The sequence below is a fragment of the Vulpes vulpes genome, chromosome 2, assembly GCF_048418805.1.
Source record: "Vulpes vulpes isolate BD-2025 chromosome 2, VulVul3, whole genome shotgun sequence".
Taxonomy (NCBI): Eukaryota; Metazoa; Chordata; class Mammalia; order Carnivora; family Canidae; genus Vulpes; species Vulpes vulpes.
The window spans coordinates 160,246,888-160,263,488 of NC_132781.1; the positions used below are offsets into that span (position 1 = coordinate 160,246,888).

At 46.3% G+C, this 16,601-nt stretch overlaps 1 protein-coding gene across 1 annotated transcript in view; it reads right to left on the reverse strand.

The window, feature by feature from the left end:
• Nucleotides 1-627: 627 nt before the first annotated feature.
• ACTL8 (actin like 8) overlaps nt 628-16,601 on the reverse strand; it is a 28,116-nt gene continuing 12,142 nt past the window's right edge. Inside the window, exons 2-3 of the mRNA XM_026011903.2 lie at nt 3,974-4,358; nt 628-1,913 (exon numbers count right to left, since the gene is read on the reverse strand). Of these exons, the coding sequence (XP_025867688.2) occupies nt 1,161-1,913; nt 3,974-4,321 (1,101 nt within the window). The 5' untranslated portion in view covers nt 4,322-4,358 and the 3' untranslated portion in view covers nt 628-1,160. The remainder of the gene's footprint in view (nt 1,914-3,973; nt 4,359-16,601) is intronic.

A 16,601-nucleotide genomic window follows, 5' to 3' on the forward strand; every position in this document is an offset into this window, starting at 1 on the left:
TATGCAGCTCTGTCCCTCCCACATTAGATCCTCTACATCCTGCAAGCCGATAGGACTATTTTAAGGGTCAGGCATTCGCTCAACTGTCCAGAACCTATGGTACGGTCACACGCCCCTACCTAACTCTCAGGGACGGGGTGTGTGCTGGGAAGTGTAACCTCATGGTGTGCCAGGGAAGAAGGGGGAGGTCATCCATGGTCTCCAGTGGTCTCCTCTAAGGCGACCTCATCAGAAGTAGGCAGCCCCCACCCCCCAGATCACGTGACCTCATTCCATTTGTTTGTCACCTTAAATAGATTTCCTTCTTTACTGCCTATGTACCCCCCCAGTGGACTGTGACCTCCTTGAAATGAGGAACCTCAGGTATCTTTCACCCCAGATTTCCTCCAATACTTATCAAATAGCATATGGCGCTAGTGGAAACTCAAACCTTAACAGAATATTGGGACATCTGGGGTGGAGAGAGAGAATGTAATGTGGTGGAGGAAGAACGGGAGGCTCCAGGCCCTTGTCGATCCCGCTCAGGGGGTCCCCGGAGGCTGCCCCGGCCCCACCCCGGCCCTCGTGTGCACACACTCCCTGAGTCTCCCCCAGAGACTGCCCCGGAACAGAAGCCAACACAGATTCCAAAGAAGTTGTTTATTTTCATCTGTAAAACAAGACCCTGGCCACAGAAGGGAGGGTCCTCGGGCTCACCGGTGGCAATTCCTCCCTGACCAGAGTGAATGCGTAAAACTAGAAACTTCATGTCTCCCCATCCCACCTCATCAACTAGTCAAAAATAACTGGGACCCCAGCAGAAGGTCCCATCTCTCTCGCCCCGGTTAAAACCTACCAAACTGAGGACAGGGCGGCCCCAAGGAAGATGCCAATGAAAAGTCAGGGGCTATTACGGAGATGTTAACTGACCGCTCCCCTCCAAATGACAGGCCACCCCTGGAGAAACTGTCCCCGGGGGGCTTCCGGGGATGACACCCTGTCCTCCTCTGGGCTGGATCCTACTCTTGAAACAAGATAAAACCCTAGAACCTAAAACGCCCCTCATGACCTCAGAATTCCAAAGCCAGCTAACCCTACCTCTGCCTGCCCAGCCCCATCACTGAAAACTAATCCACCTGAGCCCCTGGGATGGGGACAGGGTCCCAGGAGCCGCCACTAGGTCACGGCCTCTGGCTCTCTTCGTACTCCTCTTTGCTCATCCACTCGGACTTGTAGGAAGACAGATGGGCCACAACAGACGCTCCTAGCCAGACGCTAAAGTTTCTGTTGGAACCCACCCACATGGTGGCCTTGGCGGAGGAGAAGTGATCTGCGGTCAGCTCCTTGTACAGGCGCTTGGTGAAGCCGGGGTACAGGGTGTTGCCCCCACAGGCCATCACGTGGGAGGTGAGCAGCGGGTGCAAGGAGGCCTCGCAGCCCAGGATAGCATCCACCACGACCTGAGAGATGCTGGGCCCCTGCAGGTCAAACACCTGGGGGCTGAAGAACATCTCGGGGGCCAGCCGCTGCATGGGGGTCAGCTCCACCGGGGTGCCGTCGGGGAGCTGGTAGGTGTTGTTCTCATCCGAGCCGCTGGGCAGACTCTGGCGGAAGTCTAGCGCCTCCCCCAAATTCTGCGGCACGTAGCACTTGCTCATCTGGGTGGTGGCCACCGTTTCCAGCTGAAACAGGTTGTGGCGATTGCAATCCTCCTTAAAGAGGCTCCTGAAGAGATAGGCCGACAGATCCTGGCCCGCGAACTCCAGCGTCTTGCGGCTGGACCGTAAGGGGCGGCCCAGGTGGAAGGGCTGCACGCGGGTCAGGCCGTAGCCCGAATCAACCACCACGCCCGTCAGGAGGCCGGAGGCGTACAGGGACATCTCCAGCTGGTCGGCCAGGAGTATGGACGGCACGTCCAGCAGCTCAAACATAATCTGTAAGAAGGGAGAAGAGCCACTAGGGTATTTCGCCCCAAACCAAAGGCCTTGATATATTTTTTAAAGATTTTATTTATTTATTCTTGAGAGACACAGAGAGACAGGCAGAGACACAGGCAGAGGGAGAAGCAGGCTCCCTGCAGGCAGCCTGATGCGGGACTCGATCCCAGGACCCCAGGATCACGACCTGAGCTGAAGGCAGATGCTCAACCCCTGACCCACCCAGGTGTCCTGGCCCCGATGCATTTCTGTTTTCTGTTTTCCCCGAGACCCAGCTACATGCTTAGCTCTCAGAACTGCAGTCGGTGCACACCTGTGTCCCCAAGGGACTGGGGAGCTGCTCCGAGGAGATGGGGCACAGAGCTCCTGAAGCTCATGCTGTGGGAACAAGGGAGGCTCTAGAGGATTAGCAGTCGGATTTGGGATTTGCCCTCGGGAGTTTGTTTGAGGACCACCACCGTCCAGAAGATTGTTTTGGTGGCAAGGTGGGAAGAGCTGTCAGCTGCATGTACGAGATGGTCCCTGGTTGTGTGGGCAGTGGGGAACCAGCGGGGGCCATGGCCAAGGGACAGACCTGAAGCCTGACCTATTTCTTTAAAAGAGGGAAGAAGAAATCAGACAAGAAACAAGTGCATCATATCTACCACTGCCTCCAAAAGTCGGGGTGGGAGGAGGGAGGGAAGGAGGGAGGGAGCCTGGGAGGGAGGGAGAGAGGGAGGAGGGAGATACATATTCTCACCTCCTGCTAAGTGAAGCCTTTTTCCCCCCCACACATCAAGACAAAACTGGAATTCTGACATTTAGGTTTTGGCAAAGTCCCTAAGCTGATTTTTCTCCCACACCCCCCCCCCCCCAGATCTTCACTGAGCACCCCCACCACCTTCCTATTTCCCCAGCTCTGACTGCATCCCCATATCTCTGACCCTATAGACACAGAAAGGCAGCACTAGTCCGCCCTTCCGTGGGGGCCACCTCTTCACCCCACAAGGCCCATCTTCCCCACTGAGCGGGGAAAGGAGCTCCCCACCCCCCCCCCCCAACGCAGAATATTGTCCCACCACTAGCCACTTCCCAAATAGAAGCCAAGGCCCTCTTTTTCAAATAGGAAATGAAATACGAATCCCACTTAAAACTCTCCAGGATCTTCCGATTTATTTAGAGCAGGGGTTGGCAAGCATTTTCTACAAAAGCTAGACAGTTGGGGTGGCCAAATTTAGCAAATAAAAATAACAGGCTGCCCAATTAAATTTGACTTTTGGACAAACAACAAATAACATTTTCATATACATGTGTCCCATGAGATACTCGGGACCTGCTTATACTAAAGTATTATTTGTTGCTTATCTGAAATTCAGCTCTAACCGGGCACCATGCATTCTGTCTAGCAAACCTACAGTAAGTAAGTTTTTTAGCCCTTACACAGCATATACGCAGTCTCTGCCGCAACCACCCAGCTCTGCTGCTGTGGTGTGAAAGTAGCCAAAGACGATATGGAAATGGGTGGACACGGCTGTGTTCCAATAAAACTTTATTTATAAAAACAGATGGTGGGCCAATGTGGCCCACTGGCCGTAGTTTGCCAAACCTTGATTTAGAGTGACGTCTAAGCACTCCCACTGCCTCCGGGGCCTGCAAGACCCAACCCCTGAGACTTCACCTTCCGGTCCCCCTCTTCCCAGCCTCCCTGGCCCCTGAAACCACCTCCTCAGAGCAGCCCTCCCTAATTGCTCCCCACCAGCCAGCCACTGCCCCATTTCGCTTCTAGAACCGGTCGCTCTCTGGAATTATTCCCGATCAAGTTTTCCCCAACAACATGAGCTCTTTAAGGTAGAATATGATCTCTGAACACTTACGGAACCCGCAAACAAAGTATCCCGTGTCCTCCCTTCTCCGTCTGTTGGAGGAAAGCCCGGGAACCCCATTCTTGCCGAGAACAGGTGCCAGGCACACACTAGGTACTCAGCAAACCTCCAGGGGGCAAATTATTTAGGAAGCAGAGTCCCCAACACTCAGTCACGTCTGAACACCAAGTGCCGGGCTACGTCCCGTGGCCTTACCTCCAGCGTCTTCTGTCGGTCTATGGGCTCTCTCATGGGGGACTCTGTGACCATCACCGGGAAGTCCTCATGCTCCCGCCTGTGTCTCTCCAGAACAAATGACCAGATGTGCTCCACGCCCTCCCAGTTGAGGATGCGGCCACGCTGGATGGGGTAGCTAAATGTATCGGGATGGCAAATGTCGATGCCCAGACTCACGCGTCTTTGGGCATAGCTGGGCCCAGGGTTCTCTCTGCACGGGATATAGTTCACGATGCTCGGGAAGACCATCTGGGGCTCATTCCACCCAGAAAAGCCAGCCTTCAGAAAGCCAGACCCGTGGTCGATGATAATGGTTCTTGCAGCCATGGCGAAGACAGAGGTGGGCGAGGGCTTCTGGACTTGGCTGTGGAGGGAGAAGACGGGGCCGGTTATTTCCCATTCTCCACCCAAGAATCAAACCGCATGTTCCCCTCGAGTGTGTCCATCGCCCCCTCCCCAAGCCTTTGTGCAAGCTGTGCCTGCAGTGTTCCCCCCATCCCGAACTCCTCATCATCCTACAAGGCCCTTTGGAAGTCGTGCCAAGCCCTCCTTCCCACCAACTTCACACAGGAAGCACTTGATGGCTCTGGCTGCCCGACCTGAGGACTCGGGGACATCAGTCTCGGGAGCCACCGCCCTCCGCGATAATAGCATAGGAGCAACAGCAGCACGAGCAGTGGCAACCACAGTGACAATGACGATGACAACGAGGACCAGCTGAGCTACCGTTTCCGGGGCACACGCCCTCCGTCTAGCGCTAGGAGGAACACCTTGCACGGGAGGCTGAACTGTGTAACACTGCCATTCGTGCCGGCCAAAAAAAATTGATTCAACAGCAGTTTAACATGGCTTGAGCTGGTGATCGTTTCATCTTTGCCACAACCTGTAAGGCAGGTCCCACTGCTGTCCCCATGTTGCAGGTGGAGAAACTGAGGCATGGAGGGGCGGTGGCTTGAAGTTACTTTCCCAGGGCCACACAACTGACAAGCAGGGCTGACAATTATACCCAAAGTAGATTCCAAAGACTCTGAGCATGAGGCTAAGCATGAGGCTAAGCATGAGGAGTGGGTTTTGAGCAGGTGCTAGGCAGCTAGGTTATTACATAAGGGAGACTGTACGTGGGACATCTGAGCACGACCACGGTTGGTTTCAACCCCCGTAAAGTGGGTAGAATCATAACCACCGTGCTGGGAAGGTAGGTGTGGTCCCTACCCGGTTTCCAGACTTTCTACAAAACTACGGTAGCCAAGACAATGGGGCATTGGTGAAAGATTAGTCACAGAGACACGGAACAGAATGAAGAGTCCAGGAGTCCAGACACAGACCCTCACAAAGTCTGACAAGGTGCAAAAACACAGAAAGGGAGGATGAACCGTCTTTACGATAAACGGTAGGGAACAACTGGTATCTACATGCAAAAAAAAAAAAGAACCTCAACCCATACCTCAAAAAACTCAAAATGGATCATAGATCTAAACATAAAACCTAAAAGTATGATACAGTTCTGAAAAGAAACAGAGGAGAAGTTCACTGACCTTAGACAAAGTAGAATTTCCGTACGTAGAATATCATTAGCCTGGTTCACAAAAGTACAAAATGATAAGTTGGACTTTGCCAAAATTTAAGAAATTTGCCCTTTGAAAGACACGGTGATGGGAACAAAAAGACAAGCCATGGACTGCGTGGAAAGTATTTGCAAATCATATACCGGAGAAGCAGCTTGCGTCCAAAAAACATAACACACTCACGAAGTGCGGCATAAGAAAAACGATCCAATCGTTCCAGCGGGCAAAGATGCAAACATGTCACAAAAGAAGATATACGGATGGCACGTAAACATAGGAAAAGATGCCGAACTCATGAGTCATTAGGAAAATGAACATTAAAACCACAGTGAGACGGCGCCGCACGGCTCCGAGAACACCCAAGTCCAGAGGCGGCCCCGACGCTGGCGAGGAGGAGGCGCACCTGGAGTCCCCGCGTGCTCCCGGTGGGAAGGCAAAATAACATACTTTGGAAAACAGTTTGGCAGCTTCTTATATAAAGGTAAATATCCACCCACCGGACCTAGGACTGCCACTCCTAGGGATACCCCAAGGGAAACAAAAACTTACGTTCACCCCCAAAACCCTTATGCCCACGTTTATAGTCGCTTTATTCATAATCGTCAAAACCTGGCAGCCACCTGAAGATCCTCCGGCTGGAGAATGGATACACAAGTCTCCATCTGATGGAGTAATAGCCACAAACAGGAACGAACAAGTGATACCTGTAATAACATGAATAAATCTCAAATGTACCGAGGGAAGGAAGCCAGACTGAGAAGGCAGCGACTGTACGAGTCGATTCCCATAACGATTCTGGAAAAGGCAAACGTATAGACAGGAAACAGATCTGTGGGTGCCAGCGGCTGGAAGCGGAGAGATGGGGGTAGGGGTGGCCATGAGGGGTCATGGCGGGATTTGGGGTGATGACGGCTCTGTGCTAGGTCTGGGTTGTGAGGGTGAGCATGTGACTGTGTGAGCGACTATACACTAAGAAGAATGACTTTTACTCTAAGTAAAAAATGTTAAGGGGAAAAAAACCCCGTGGGTGTGGGGACACATGAAAGTTGATGAAGTCACCCTGCAGAATACGAACTGTCACACAGACAGCAGACTCGGTGCCTAGAAGGCACGTGGGCGTTTCCTGTAAGAGACATCCAGGAAGGCGGTTGGGCCCGAAGGTTATTTCTGGGGCTGTCATCCCACCGGCTCTAGACTCTGCCTCAGTCCTGGGCAGCAGCTGTACCTGCACATCTCTATGGAGCAGGACGGCCACTGCCTGGCCCCTGGCCACTGGATCCCCACCACCACCAACCTTGGGGCAGTAACAAGGCTCCACCACCTTGAAATAGCTCTGACATCAGATGGGGGAAAGCAAAAAGGAGGAGAGATGGAGCTGGGGTGTTGGCCTCCCTGGCACACTGGCGGGCTGAGTGATGGATTCCTCACACTGAATCACCCGGTGATGCAGAACCAGGTGCACTGACCTCCCCGTGTCACAAGCGCGGGCTAGCTGATGAAGGCTTCATTGGTCCTGGCATTCGGAGTCAGAGGACAGGCTGGTAGGATGACCTCCACTGTGGTTGTGCATCTACTGAGGGGCAACTCTAGGCCGGTGGCCCGCGTGACCTGGCCCGGGAGCAGAAGGCGAGGAGGCAGTGTGCCATTCCTCTCCTGGGTCATGACGTGGGAAGAAAGTCTGGGTGACACCCAGGAGCCCAGCTCCGAGGACAGAGATAGAACGTATGTCTTCAGAAGCATTTTTACTGAGTCACCTGTTCTACGAATTTGGACAGAGTACCAAGAACGATTCTAGACTGAGAAAGATTGTCAGGAAGTGCCAGATCGACTGTCTCATGCCAGGGAAGGAGAGGGAGAATTCGTGCAGTGAAGAAAAATAAAATCAGGTGAGAGGGACAGGGAATTAGGAGCACAGAGGTGTGCTGGTGTTCTTGGTGGGGCAGTCAGGAGAGGCCTATCAGGTGACATTTGAGCAGAGAACAAGCGTGAGAGAATAAAGCATGTGATTACCTGGAAAAGTGTCTAAGCCAAAAGAAGAGCAAGTGCAAAGGCCCTGGGGAAGAAACTGGTGCATGTGTTCTAGGAATAACCAGTAGACTGGGGATGGATGGAGCGGGTGGGAAAGGGTGCTGAAGATCGTGGGTGGGCCTTGCAGGCCTTCATATTGTTTAGAGACATGGGAAACCACTGCAGGGGTTGAACAGAGGAATGACATGATCTGACTCAAGTCATACACATACCACTTGGGCTGATATGAAGAACAGACTGCAGGGGTCAAGGTAGAGGCAGGGGATGGAAAGGACAGATGATGGTGGCCTGAGTGACGGTGGCAGGAGGAAAGAGGGTGGGACACGGTCGAACCCTAGATGTATTTAGGAAAGAGGGTTACAGTGGAGTGTGAAACCAGGAGAAGAATGAAGGGGAACACCCAGATCTGAGGCCTGAAAAGCTGGAAGAATGAAGCAGCCTCTTACTGAGATGGAGAAGACCGGAGAATGAGCAGGTTTGGGGCAGGGAAGAAATCGGGACTTGTATGTTGGACGTGAAAAAGTTTGCAATGCCTATTAGGTACGCATGACGATATCTGGAGGCAGAGTCTGCAGATGTCTGAGCTGAAGATATAATTGGAACTTACTGAGTGGATGAAATTACAAGTTTTGGGGATGGAGGAACTCATGAAGACACTCGGGGTAGATCAAGCCCGACGGCTGTGGGTAATTTAAGGTCTAGAGGCTGGGCATTGAGAAGGAACCAGTAAAGGGGATGAAAAGGAGTGGCTAAGGGGTAGGAGGGCATCTCAGAGCCCAAGCGGAAAAATTCGTCAAGAAGAGAGAAATTAGATGAAGACTGAGAAATATCCGTGGAATTTAGCAACACAGAAATCACCAGTAGCTTTGGCAAGAGTTTCCTCAGAGTGTTACTAATGGAGAAAAGCCTGAGGGATGGGAGACAGAGATTCTACAAAACTAGCCCCCCCCCCAAAAAAAACTAGCCCCCACTCTGCAAAAACTTCAGCAGTGTCCATAACAAAAAGGAACATTAAGTGTTCAAAATTCACAGACAGGGTCACCAACACGATGTACATTTTCTGATCCTGGATCAGAGAAATAAAATTACAAAAAAAAACGTTATTGTGGGCTTCTTCTGGTGCTGGTCAGCAGAGAGTACCGCAGCCCTGCCTCCCGCCGAATATAACTAATGATGTCAGACAAAATGCAAAAAGCAAAAGAACAAGCAGATTAAGGAGAAGAATCAAAACTTAGAGAAGCAACCCACAGAGGGGTGAGGTTCTCGTCTATTTGCCTTTTTCTTTTGCAGGGTTGGCCTGAGGCAGGTTCCCAGCAGACCTTCGGGAGTGGGTAGCTGAAAAATAAGAGCAAGGAAGACCTGTCTTTCTGGACAGAACATCAGGAAAGGGGGCCCTTGTAAGTCAAAGAGCATGGAAAGAAGAAAGCAGAGAAGGGGCTCCCCTCATTCTGTGTAAGAACCGGCTCAAGGCCCAGACTCGCCTGTGCCTGGGAGGGATTGACCCAAAGTAGTAAAGTGAACATTGGAACCACCACCCACGGAGGAAAACCAAGTACATTGTGAGCTGGGCTGCTGCACGCTAAAACAGAATCAATGAAAACAAGTGTTCCCCAGGGGGTTTTCGCTGCAGAATATTCAGGATATCCAGCATAGAAACCAAAATTACTGAATTACACAGAGAATCAGAGAAACCTAACTAATCCTTCAGGGAAAAAGATAAACATGCCAACCCTGAGATGACCCAGATGCTGGAATTACTGAAGACGTCTGAGCAGCTGTTGTAACGGACATAAAGGTAGACACGCTGGAAGTGAATGAAAAGACTGGTGTTCTCAGCGAGAAGTAGATACTATAAAAAGAACCAAGAGGTATGCATAATATCTGAAGTTTTTGTAAAAAATCTTTTCAGTAGTTGAATGGAGGTGGTGGAGCAATGAATAAAATGAATTAAGATAGTAACAGAAATTATCCAATCTGAAAAACAGGAAAGAAATGATAAAGAGAGCCTCAGAGACCCGTGGGACAATATTAAAATGTCTAATGTTCATGCCATTGATGTCTTACAAGAAGATAAGGAAGTATTAGCACAGTACAAGATATTTGAAGCAATCATGGTTAAAAATTTCCCAGCTTTGGTGAAAGACATAAGTCTGACAATTAAGGAGGCTCTGCACATCCCAAAGAGAATACGTTTAAGAAACAAAACACACAAACACACGTGTAGACAGTGTAGTCAACTATCGAATACTGAAGTTTTTTCCCTTGCTTAATTTTGAAAGCCTCCAGAGAAAAATGAAAGCATTATAAAGATGGGGTTGAGGAGCAGGGACAAAAATCAGGCTGACTGCAGACTTTACATCAGACAGAAATAGTGACCCAGAATTCTATACCCTCCAAGAGTATCCTTCAGGAATGAAGACAAAGTTGGACATTCTTAGTTGAAGGAAAATCAAAAAAATTCACCCCCAGCAGCACTGCTTTCAGAAATGCAAATGTAACAATGTCCTTCAGGTTGAAGGACAATTATACCAGAATCTGGATCTCCAGGAGTGAAGAAACAAGAGCAGATTTAGTAAATATCTCGGTAATAATAAAAGGATTTTTTTCCTCTTAAAAATAGATATGGCCAGTGAAAGCAAAATGTTATAACAACATATGGTGGCATTTCCAGGGTACGCAGATGTAATGCATGTAAGTCCTATGAGAAACGTGGTGGGGGAAGGGACCTATGTGGTTGCAAGTTTTACACGCTAAGTGAAGCATGAATATTAACTCTAACTAGATTATTAAAGGCCAGGTATGTCCATGGCAATCCCAAGATCAAGCAATAATAAAAAAAAAAGTACAAAGAGATAAACCCAAAAAATCCAATAAAGTAAAACAATACCACTAAATAACTAATACTAAATAGTATTACATAGTATTTTGTATTAAATATTAATACTAAAATTTAATATTAAAATGTAGTATTAAATACTAAAAAAAAATTCAAATAATCTGAAACATGGCAAGAAAGAAAGAACAGAGAAACAAAAGAACAGAGCAGGGAAGGAGAGACGCAAATAGTAACCCTATATCATATCAACAATTATACTAAAATAACTTGTCTCAAGCCACACCAATTGAAAGACAGAGATTGTCAGTTTGGAATAACAACAAAAAGACCTAACTGTAGACTGTCTACAAGACATCCACTTTAAATACAATAAGAAAGATTAGCCGAACAGTAGAAGAATAGAAAAAAACTAAAGCAAGTAAGAATTAATCAAATAAAAGCAGGAGTAGCTACCTTAATATCAGACAAAGTTGGCTTTTGAACAAAGAATATTGCCAGGAACAAAGACAGGTGTTGCATAATGGTAAAAGGTCGGTTCACCAAAATGACATAATAGTCCTAAAATATATATGCATCGAACAGGTATTCAAACCTCTTTAAGCAAAAACTTAAAAAGGTGCATAAAGAGAAAAATCCACCATTCAAACCTGTAGGCCTTGACTCCAGTAATTGAGAGAAAAAGTAGATAAGCCAAGCTGGCTATTTAGGAATTCTGTATCTTTGCTCATTTTCCAACTGACATTTATAAAGCATTCCATTAAACAAGAGCAGAATGAAGATTCTTTTTCCAAAGCGCATGGGACACTCACCAAGATAAGCCACCTTATAAGCCACAAAACAAACCTTAACAAATACAGAATTGAAATCATATAAAAAATGTTCCCTCATCACAAAGGAATTAGGCCAGAAGTCAAAAGCAGAATGATAACACGAAAATCTCCAAACTTTTGGAAATTAAATAATGCGAGTTTAGATAACTCATGAATCGAAGTAAAAAGTTGGAAAAGGTTTTGAAATGAATGGAAATAAAAATACAGCTTATCAGAATGGGTGGAGTGCAGCTAAAGCAGTGCTCAGAGGGAATTTATAGCATTAAATGTTCATATTAGGAAAAGAAGAATGGTGTCAAGCCAATAATCTAACCATCCACCTCAGGAAACCAGAAAAGGAAGCATGCATTAAACCTAAAGCAAGCAGAGGGTAGAAGTAATAAGGAGCAAAATCATTGAAACTGAAAACAGGAAACCAATAGAGAAAACTCAATAAAACCAAAAGTCAGTCCTTTGAAAAGATCAATAAATTAATAAACCACCAGTCAGCCCAAGAAAAAAAAAAAAAAAGAGGAAAGACACAAAGGGTTGATATCAGGAATGAGGTGACATTACTTGGAACTCAACAGACATGAAAAGAGAATATTATGAACAGTTTCCTGCCTATCAATTTGACAGCGTAGGTGAAATGAACAAAGTCCTTCAAAGACAGAAGCTACCATGGTTCACTCAAAAAGAAATATATAAGCTGAATAGCCCTAGAACCATGAAAGAGATGAATTTTCAGTTTAAGAGCCTTCCAACAAAGAAAACGACAGTCCCAAATGGCTTTGCTGGTAAATTTAACCAAACACTGAAGGAAGAAGCAAAGCTCATTACACACAATGTCTTTCAGAAAACAGAAGAAGAGGGAACGCATCCCAGATTTTTTTTTGTGAGGGCAGCATTACCCTGATACCCAAATCAAAATTAAAAAAAAAAAAAAAAAAAACTACAAACCAAAATCCCTCGTGAACATAAACACAAAAAAATTCTCAATAAAATATTAGCAAGCCCAGCAATATATAAAAAGGATAATTCACATCAACTGAATGGGGTATATTTCAGAGATGTAAGGCTGGCTCAATACTTTAATTTCAATATACTTGACCTACCAACAGACCAAGAAGAAAACCATGACTATCGCAATGTAAAAAAAAAACCATTGGATAAGGTTCAGTGTCCATTCATAATAAAAAGTTTCAATAGCTAGGACTACAAGTGAATTTCCTTAACCTGATAAGGGACATCTAGGAAAAAACCTACAGGTAATGGTGAAAGACTGGCATTTTCCCCCTAAGGGGGTAAGTGGAAGAGGAAGGATGTCATCTCTCACCACTCCCATTCAACAATGAACCAGACATCCCACCCACTTCAATGAGGCAAGAACAAGAAAGAAAAGACATATACAAATTGCAAAGGAAGAACTATAACTGCCCCTATTTACAGAAGGCATAATTAGCCATATAGAACATCTCAAAGAACCTACAAAAAAAAAAAAAATCCTACAACTAATAAATGAGCTTGGCCAACTTATATCATTCAAGTTCCATATTTTAGAAATCAGTTTTATTTTACATACAACAACAAATAGTTAGAAGTCAAAATTTTAAAAACAGTGCCATTCATAATAGCATCAAAAAGCGTAAAAGACTTTGGCATAAATCTAACAAAATGTGTCATAAAATATGCTGAAAACTACAAACATCCATGCAAGAAACCAAAGAAAATCTAAGTAAATAGAGAGATGCTGTGTTCATGGATGAGAAGATGCGATATCATTAAGATGTCAATTCTCCCCAAACTGATTTATTGATTCAATCTCAATCAAAATCCCTGAAGAATTTTTTTTTAAGGTATCAACAATCTGACTCTCAAAGGTATATAGGAAGACAAAGGAATGAGAATGGCCGGAAAAAAAACATTTTGAAATAGAACAAAGTTGGAAGACTCACACTATCTAATTTCAAGACCCACTATAAATCCACAGTCATCAAGATGCTATGATTTTGGTGTATGGGTGGCCACACAGACGAGTGGGAAAGAACAGGGTGAGGGAGCAGTCTCTGACAAGTGTGGCCTGGGTTCTGACAAAGGGGCCACGTAGGACATTGTAGTAATGAAAAGTCGTCTTTTCAATGAACAGTGCTGGAATCAAATTAAACCTCTCCGCGGAAACCAAAACAACCTTGCCCCATTCCTCACTTGTTACACAAAAAATTAATTCAAAGTAGATCATGCAACAAATTGTAATTGTAAAACCCCAAACTTGGGGTGCCTGGGTGGTGCAGGTGGTTAAGCATCTGACTCTTGATCTCCACTCAGGTTTTGATCTCAGGGATGTGAGGTCAAGCCCCATGTTGGGTTCCATGCCGGGCATGGAGCCTACTTAAAAAAGCAAAACGGGATTTCTGGGCGGCTCAGCAGTTTAGCGCCTGCCTGCGGCCCATGCGTGATCCTGGAATCCCAGGATCGAGTCCCACATCAGGGTCCCTGCATGGGGCCTGCTTCTCCCTCTGCCTGTGTCTCTGCCTCTCTCTCTCTCTCTCTCTCTGTGTCTCTCATGAATAAATAAATAAAGTCTAAAAATAATAAAAATAAAAAAGCAAAACAAAACAAAAAAGAACAAAACCCCCAAACTGTAAGGCTTATAGGAGACACTGTAAGAGAAAGTCTTGTGACCTCATCTAAGAACATCTAGGTTTTCTTAGATACAACACCCCAATCCATAAAAGGAAAGATTTAAAAAGAATTTATTTATTCATTTTTAATCTTTTTAACAAAATTTTATGTATTTATTAGAGACAGAGAGAGAGAGAGAGAGAGAGATACAGCCAGAGGGAGAAACAGGCTCCATGCAGGGAGCCTGACGTGGGACTCGATCCCGGGTCTTCAGGATCACACCCCCGGCTGAAGGCAGCGCTAAACCACTGAGCCACCGGGGCTGCCCTAAAAGAATTTATTTTAAAAGATTTTAAAAGAATTTTGTCAAGATTAAAAATTCTGCTCTTTAAGAGACACTACTATGGGAATGAAAAACATTAGCCACAGGACTGGTAGAAAATGTCTATAAATCACATTTCTTTTTTTTTTTTAAGATTTTATTTATTTATTCATGAGAGAGAGGCAGAGACACAGGCAGAGGGAGAAGCAGGCACCATACAGGGAGCCCGACGTGGGACTCGATCCCAGGACTCCAGGATCACGCCCTGAGCTGAAGGCAGATGCTCAACCACTGAGCCATCCAGGCATCCCTGTAAATCACATTTCTGATGTAGGACTTATATCCAGAATATATAAAGGACGATCACAAATCAATAATAAAAAATGAACATTTAAAAAAATGGACAAAAATTTGGATGCTTCACCACAGAAGCTATATAGATGACAAATAAGCACATGAGACGATGCTAAACATCATTAGTCATTAAGGAAATGCCAAGTAAAACCACAATGACATACTACTACATATTAGAAAGGCTAAAAAAATTTTTTTAAAAAAGAAGAATACCAATCACTGGCAAGGATGTGAAAAAACTGAAACTCTCATATACCACTGATAGGAACATAAAAGTTTCAATCAGGAAAACAGCTTGGTTTCTTATAAAGTTAAACATCCACCTACCAGTCAACCCAGCAACATGATTCTTAAGAGAAATAAAAGTTATGTTCACACGAAAGCCTTTACCCCGCAATGTAAATCACCCACGACTGGAACCAACCCTAAGTATCCTCCAACCGGGGAATGGATCAACTGCGGTATGTCCATCCAACGGCGCACCACTCAGTAGTAAAAAGCCACAAACTGTGGGTCCATAGTTTGTACAACAGTCTGGTGACTTCCGAAATCAGCCTGCGAAGTGCCTATGGCTGTATGTTTGCATTTCTAGGACATTCTGGAAAAAGGCAAAAACTATGAACAACAGAGAACTGACCGGTGGTCGCCAGAGGCTGGAGGTGGTAGGAAGGGTTGACGACGTAGAGGCATAGAGGAATTTTGGGGGAACAACAGAACCAGATTATATCTTGGTCACGTGTAGAATCAAACATAGCAAAGGGTGATGTTATTTGCATGCAGATCTTTTGAGTGAATTCTTAAAAAGAATATTCGGGGAACTGTCGGTGATATTTGAATATGGGTTGTATCCTCAACATCGAATTTCCTGCGCTCGATCACTAAATTGTGCTTTCAAAGGAGAATAGCCTGGATACTAAAGGGATGCATGAAGTGGTATTTCAAGTAAAACGTCATACAATTTACCTCCAAGCAGACGGGGAAATAACCCAGCACGTGTCTATAGAAGAATCCTCAAAGCAGATGTGGTCAGAAGATACCGGCTACCGTAGGGAGGTGACGCGCTTTTGAGAGTGCATTGAACCATTCTCGCACCTTCTCTGAGTATGAACAGTTCTTAAAATTAATAGCTTTCAGGAAAAGAAAAGATGGGAGGACAGAAATCGGAGACGGTGCGTATAGACGATCCTGATGAGTTCTGCTATGAAAAGAAGCAAAGAAATACAACAATAGACGTGGAGAGATATGGGGCCCCAGGGGGCTTGGGCTTTTTTTTTTTTTTTAAGAGATGAGAAATAATATGCTAAGGTTTTGTGCGCTGATGAGAATAATCCAGTGGGGAAAAAGTTGAATGGAATCAGAACAAACCACAGTTAAGTCTAGATCCTGTATTATGAAAATTTTGCCTGCGTTTCCTACATCATATCGGACCATCTCCCTCGGCACATGGGCCTCCGGCCTCACTGACCTTGTTCTGTTCTTTCCTTCCCTGGGCCACAGCCTACGCCGTCCTCCCCGGGAGCCTTGCATTCCCTTTGCCTTCTGTCTGGAACACCCGTCCCGACTCTTCTGGAAACGGCTGCTTCCCGTCGTGAGGGCTGAGCTCAGGGGTTGCCGCAGAAGAAGGCTTCCCTGGCCACTCGCTCGGCTCCCAGCCACTCTCAGAGCGGCGACCTCTACTAGTTCCATAGCACTTATCCCAATACACGGGGACGCCACGTGTCTTCTAGCCTGTTGTCTGTCTTCCGACTGTCACCAAAATCTAGGCTCCAAGGAGGACAAGTTTTTATCTTTCACATCCATGGTCCCACCAGATAACTGGCCTGTTTTTGTTAAATCAATTTGTGTTGAATGGATACGGTTTTTAAAACACATGGGCTCGGGGCACCCGGGTGGCTCAGTGGTGGAGCGTCTGCCTTTGGCTCAGGGCGTGACCCCGGGGTCTTGGGATCGAGTCCCGTATCGGGCTCCCCACAGGGAGCCTGCTTCTCCCTCTGCCTGTGTCTCTGCCTCTCTCCCTGTGTCTCTCATGAATAAAGGAAGTTTACAAATCCATCGATCAATCAATCACATG